The sequence below is a fragment of the Austrofundulus limnaeus genome, unplaced genomic scaffold (assembly GCF_001266775.1).
Source record: "Austrofundulus limnaeus strain Quisiro unplaced genomic scaffold, Austrofundulus_limnaeus-1.0 Scaffold578, whole genome shotgun sequence".
Taxonomy (NCBI): domain Eukaryota; kingdom Metazoa; phylum Chordata; class Actinopteri; order Cyprinodontiformes; family Rivulidae; genus Austrofundulus; species Austrofundulus limnaeus.
The window spans coordinates 316,894-322,192 of record NW_013952980.1 but is presented as its reverse complement, the minus strand read 5'-3'; the positions used below and the strand labels follow the sequence as shown (position 1 = coordinate 322,192).

General features: G+C 44.8%; 1 protein-coding gene across 1 annotated transcript in view; it reads left to right on the top strand.

Moving 5' to 3' along the window:
• The window catches only part of dmxl2 (Dmx-like 2), a gene marked incomplete at its 3' end in the record, with an annotated part of 32,604 nt that overhangs the window by 22,359 nt on the left and 4,946 nt on the right, over window positions 1–5,299 (top strand). Inside the window, 5 exon segments of the mRNA XM_014026663.1 lie at window positions 689–916; window positions 992–1,278; window positions 2,242–2,414; window positions 2,497–3,148; window positions 4,312–4,641. Coding sequence (XP_013882117.1) covers window positions 689–916; window positions 992–1,278; window positions 2,242–2,414; window positions 2,497–3,148; window positions 4,312–4,641 — 1,670 coding nt within the window.

Here is a 5,299-nt window from a genome sequence, read left to right as displayed (position 1 = left end):
AAACCAACAGTAATTTATCTTAATGTAATTAAGAAATATTGCCTATAATAGCCTAATAATAATAATTTTTAAAAAATTAAGTTAAACTTAATGGTTTTTTTTCTTCCTAGATTACAGAGATGCATTGCCTAAAATACACAATGACAGTAAGCATATCTGTATGCTTAACTAAATATATAAAATATATCTTATTATCTTTTGCTGATTTAATACAATCTAGATTTTGTAATTTCCTCCTCTTGATTTAGTAGATTTGCAATCAGTGCTTTGATTGGATGAAAATAAAACCTTGTCTGTGATTGGCTGCTGATGAGGTTCCTTTACATACAACTTGGGTTGTGAGCGCAGAGACAGAGCTGAGAGCGAGCAGAGACAGAGCTGCGAGCGAGCAGAGACAGAGCTGCGAGCGAGCAGAGACAGAGCTGCGAGCGAGCAGAGGCAAAGCTGAGAGCAGGGAGTCGAGCACAAGCAGGAAGAGAGTTGAGCAAGCAGAGAGGGAGCCGCATGAGCGTGTGTGTGGTTTGAACGCACTCGGATCAAATTATTCTTTGTTTATATTTATATCTGYGCTCAAGCTGGTGGCACAAATGTAATGCCATATATCTGCAGCAAAGTGTTGATTTCATCCAGGAGGTGGGTGCTTGACAGAAAATGTTTTGTTTACGTTTGTTTATTTGTTTGTTTCCAGATGAGCCCAGTCAACATTTTAACTTCCAGAGTCAGCTGATGGTTCCTAATCAAGCCCTGAATGCTGACTCGTCTCCGGAGACGTCTCCCATCAGACCTCTGCCGCGCTCAGCGTCTTCAGCTAACTTACAGTCAGCAAGTAAGCTGATCCTCAGCTCCAAGCTGGTGTACAGCAGGAGGCTGGAGCTGCCCCACGGGGTGGAGGTCACCAGAGCTACGCCCTCTGCAGGTGGGAGGAAAAACACCACATCATGACGAACAGGATCCAAACCTGGATGTTAAAGACGGTTCTGTTCTCTGATAGGTCACCTGAGCTCCTCCTCCATCTACCCCGTGTGCCTCGCTCCCTACCTGATCGTCACCACCTGCTCCGACTCCTACGTGAGGTTCTGGCGCTGCTCCGTGGAGGGAGACGACGGCGGTAACGAGGAGAACCAGGACAGCCGGGCGTACCGCTGGGAGCCCTGGGTTCTGATGAACGAGGAGGAGGACAACAACAGTTCTGTGTGCGTGTCGGGTCGACCCGTCGCTGTGTCCTGCTCCTACATCGGCAGGCTGGCTGTGGCCTTCAAACAGCCTCGCCACGGACAGGTAGGAGGGGCTTATCAGAGCGCAGCAGCTTCTTTTGATCAACAACCTTTCATTTGTTACACAGGAAATAGATCTCCTTCTCTGTGAACCCTGTAAGGATGGAAACAGATTTCAGCAAATCAATAGATTTTATGTAAAGTAGAGAGAATCTGTTCGTTCCACAGAGAAAACTCTGTTTTTACCTTAAAACCTGGAATTTCTTTATATCCATCCATCCCTCCATCCATCCATCATCATCCATCCATCATACATCCATCCATCCATCATCATCCATCCGTCATCCATCCATCCATCCATCCATCATACATCCATCCATCATACATCCATCCATCATCATCCATCATCCATCCATCATCCAACCATCCATCCATCCTCATCCATCCATCCATCCATTCATCATCTATACTCACTTCTTCTGCTAATTTCTTTATATTTTAATTAAAACAAATTAAATAATTCTTGCTTCAGATGAATAAAATTCTAAACTTGTTCTAAATAACTCCAAAAATAAAAAACCTAAAAAGGTCAAACATCTGCAGCTCCAGGTGTCCAACACTCTTTAAATCTAACTCAACCAGAGATTCAGAGCTGGACTGAGGTCTGGGCTTTGACTGGACCATTCCAGAACCATCATCTTGCTTCAGCTCTGTCCCAGTCTCAGACATCTGGGACAGTCCTTTAACTCTGACCACTCCTCCAGTCCCTGTTGATGGAGCATGATGCTGCCACCACCGTGCTTCACTGCAGGGATGGACTTCTCAGCATGAGGAGAACCAGACCTGGTGTCCTTGATGCTTGGTCTTTTAAATGTTTACCAGTCTTTTGTCTGTATTTTTATTATTTTTTGAGCCCAGCAGCATTCTGTGTGAGCTCTGGTGCCGTCACCACATTAACCCTGGTGTTCTCTCTAGATTTGACATGTTCTCAGAAATGACTGTAAGGACGTGTCCCTTGTGTCCTCAGCTGCATGGCTCTGTAGAGGACTTCTCCATGAATGTGTCCATCTATGAGTGTGAGTCCACCGGTGGCTCTGAGTGGGTTCTGGAGCAAACTGTCCACCTGGACGACTTCGTCAGACCCTCATCGACTCTGGATCCAAGAGTCAGCGTGGATTCCAACCTGTTTGTGTACAGCAGGTCAGAACGCAGACTGTCTTTGTTTGTTTGTTTTCTCTTGTTTCTACTTGCCGTTGACGTCAGGACGATCCCTTCCTTTCAGGTCTGACCTGTACATGAGCAGAGACCACAGCTCCCCCAACATTAAGCACTTCATCCACCTGGACTGGCTGTCCAAAGAGGACGGGTCCCACATCCTCACCGTCGGGGTGGGCTCCAACATCCTCATGTACGGACGCATCTCAGGGGTGGTCAGTGAGCAGACCAGCAGCAAGGAGGGCATGGCTGTCATCACTCTCCCTCTAGGGGGCAGCATCAAACAGGGGATCCGGTCCCGCTGGGTCCTGCTGCGCTCCATAGACCTGCTGTCGTCCGTGGATGGAACGCCGTCGCTGCCGGTGTCCCTGTCCTGGGTGAGGGATGGAATCCTGGTGGTGGGCATGGACTGTGAGATGCATGTGTACGCCCAGTGGCACCAGGACAAGAAGCCCGGCGAGGGAGAAGAGGGCAACCTGTCGTCTGCAGACATCGCTGGAGGTCAAACCACCGGCTCCTCCTCGGTCCTCGAGGGGAGAGCCCGGTCCAAGAGTGTGTTCGAAGGCAGCGCTGGGATGGACGAAGCCCTCCGAGCCCCCGCAGGACTACAAGAAGGGGGACTGTTTGAAGCYGCTCACTCCCTGTCCCCGACGCTGCCGCAGTACCATCCAACCCAGCTGCTGGAGCTCATGGACCTGGGCCGGGTCCGCCGGGCCAAGGTGGGTCTGGTTCTCTTCACTTTAATTCAGTAATACTTTGTTAATGAAATGTTGTTGTAACTCATATTATTGTTACAGATACTGAGGACAGGAAGGATATCCTTCATGTTACTGTAGTTCGTTAATCGATCTGGTTCCACAATTTTTATTTTATTTCAACAATTCAAATATAGAATTATTCAGCTCATTTAGGTATTTCAGCTATTTGTACTTTTTCAGCTTTTTAGGGGCAGATACAATAAGATTTTTTCTTCTTCTTTCGTTTAATTTATTATTTGTATTTTTGTTCTTTGTTGTTTTTTATATTTTTAATAAACGAATGAATAAACTTAAACCTAAACTTAAACTTATTTCACTTTTTCTGCCACTTTTTTGGCATTGAAAATGAATGGAGCAGTTTTCAACATCCCTAAAATTCTTCAAAATGTCTAAATCTTTACAGAACCTACATTTTATTCTGGTTCGGCTCCTTTTTACTTTATTATGCTTCCTTATGCTAATTTAAGATTCTAGCTGTTTTACTACACATATTAGCTGTTTTAGCTGGTATACAAAAAATTATGCTTTTTTGTAATTTACACTTTTTTCCTGCTAATTTTCCATGTTTTTGCACAGCTTTCACCATCTAGGTTATAATTTCATCTTGGGGCTGCTACCTTTAGCTTGTTTTTAGGTTAATTTTAGCTTTTTTAGCAACCTGAGTAGTTGGTTCTAAAGCTTTTCTTTTGTATWAAAGAGATTGATACACAGAATAATATTTAGTAGTCTGCAGTTAGAGGTGCCTCAGGGCTCACTCCTCGTCCTCAGATATTATTTTGTATGGTTGTGTTTCAGGAGTAGAGGTTTGTAGCTGTTCGTTGGTCAGTGTTGGCAACTAGACAGCAACGTTTTGTCCTGAACCATTTTTAACTTTTTCTCTTACTTAAATGAAACCGTTTTACTAAATGGTTTTTGATTTTTCAAAACAAAAAAAAAAAACAATCTTAAACTGTTTGAGACTCTAAATATGTCTCATAAACTGGTAAAAATTGTATATATTTCCAGGAGTGGTGGTCCATGCTTCTTAGGTAGTTTAAAGTCACAGTTTGTATGTTTAAAGCTGTAAAAGTCTGGATCTTAGAAAGTGAAAAGGTTTAAAAACCCTGAGTCATGTTTATGTACAGGCCATCCTCGCTCACCTGGTGAAATGCATCGCTGGAGAGGTAGCCGTGGTGAGAGACATGGAGGCGGGTGAGGGTGGATCAAGGAGACATCTTTCCCGGACAATCAGTGTGACTGGCAGCACGGCGAAGGACACTATGGTGGCCGGCCGCGACGGGGGCAGGGACTACACTGAGATCAACTCTATCCCTCCTCTTCCTCTCTACGCTCTCATGTTGGCCGACCTGGACACCTCCTACAAGGGAGCAGAAGAGACCACTAAGGTCCCCAAGGTGTCTGATGGTGACGCAACCCACAAGTCCTCAGAGGACCAGTACGCCGATCTCTTCCAGGTAGGAACAGTTAATAGATCATTGATTGGTACAGGGGAACAGTTAATGGATCATTGATTGGTACAGGGGAACAGTTAATGGGTCATTTATTGGTACAGGGGAACAGTTAATGGATCATTGATTGGTACAGGGGAACAGTTAATGGGTCATTGATTGGTACAGGAGGAACAGTTAATGGGTCATTGATTGGTACAGGGGAACAGTTAATGGGTCTGATTGGTACAGGGGAACAGTTAATGGGTCATTTATTAGTACAGGGGAACAGTTAATGGATCATTTATTGGTACAGGGGAACAGTTAATGGATCATTGATTGGTACAGGGGAACAGTTAATGGGTCATTGATTGGTACAGGAGGAACAGTTAATGGATCATTGATTGGTACAAGATGAACAGTTAATGGGTCATTGATTGGTACAGGGGAACAGTTAATGGGTCATTGATTGGTACAGGAGGAACAGTTAATGGGTCATTGATTGGTACAGGGGAACAGTTAATGGGTCTGATTGGTACAGGGGAACAGTTAATGGGTCTGATTGGTACAGGGGAACAGTTAATGGGTCATTGATTGGTACAGGAGGAACAGTTAATGGGTCATTGATTGGTACAGGGGAACAGTTAATGGGTCTGATTGGTACAGGAGGAACAGTTAATGGGTC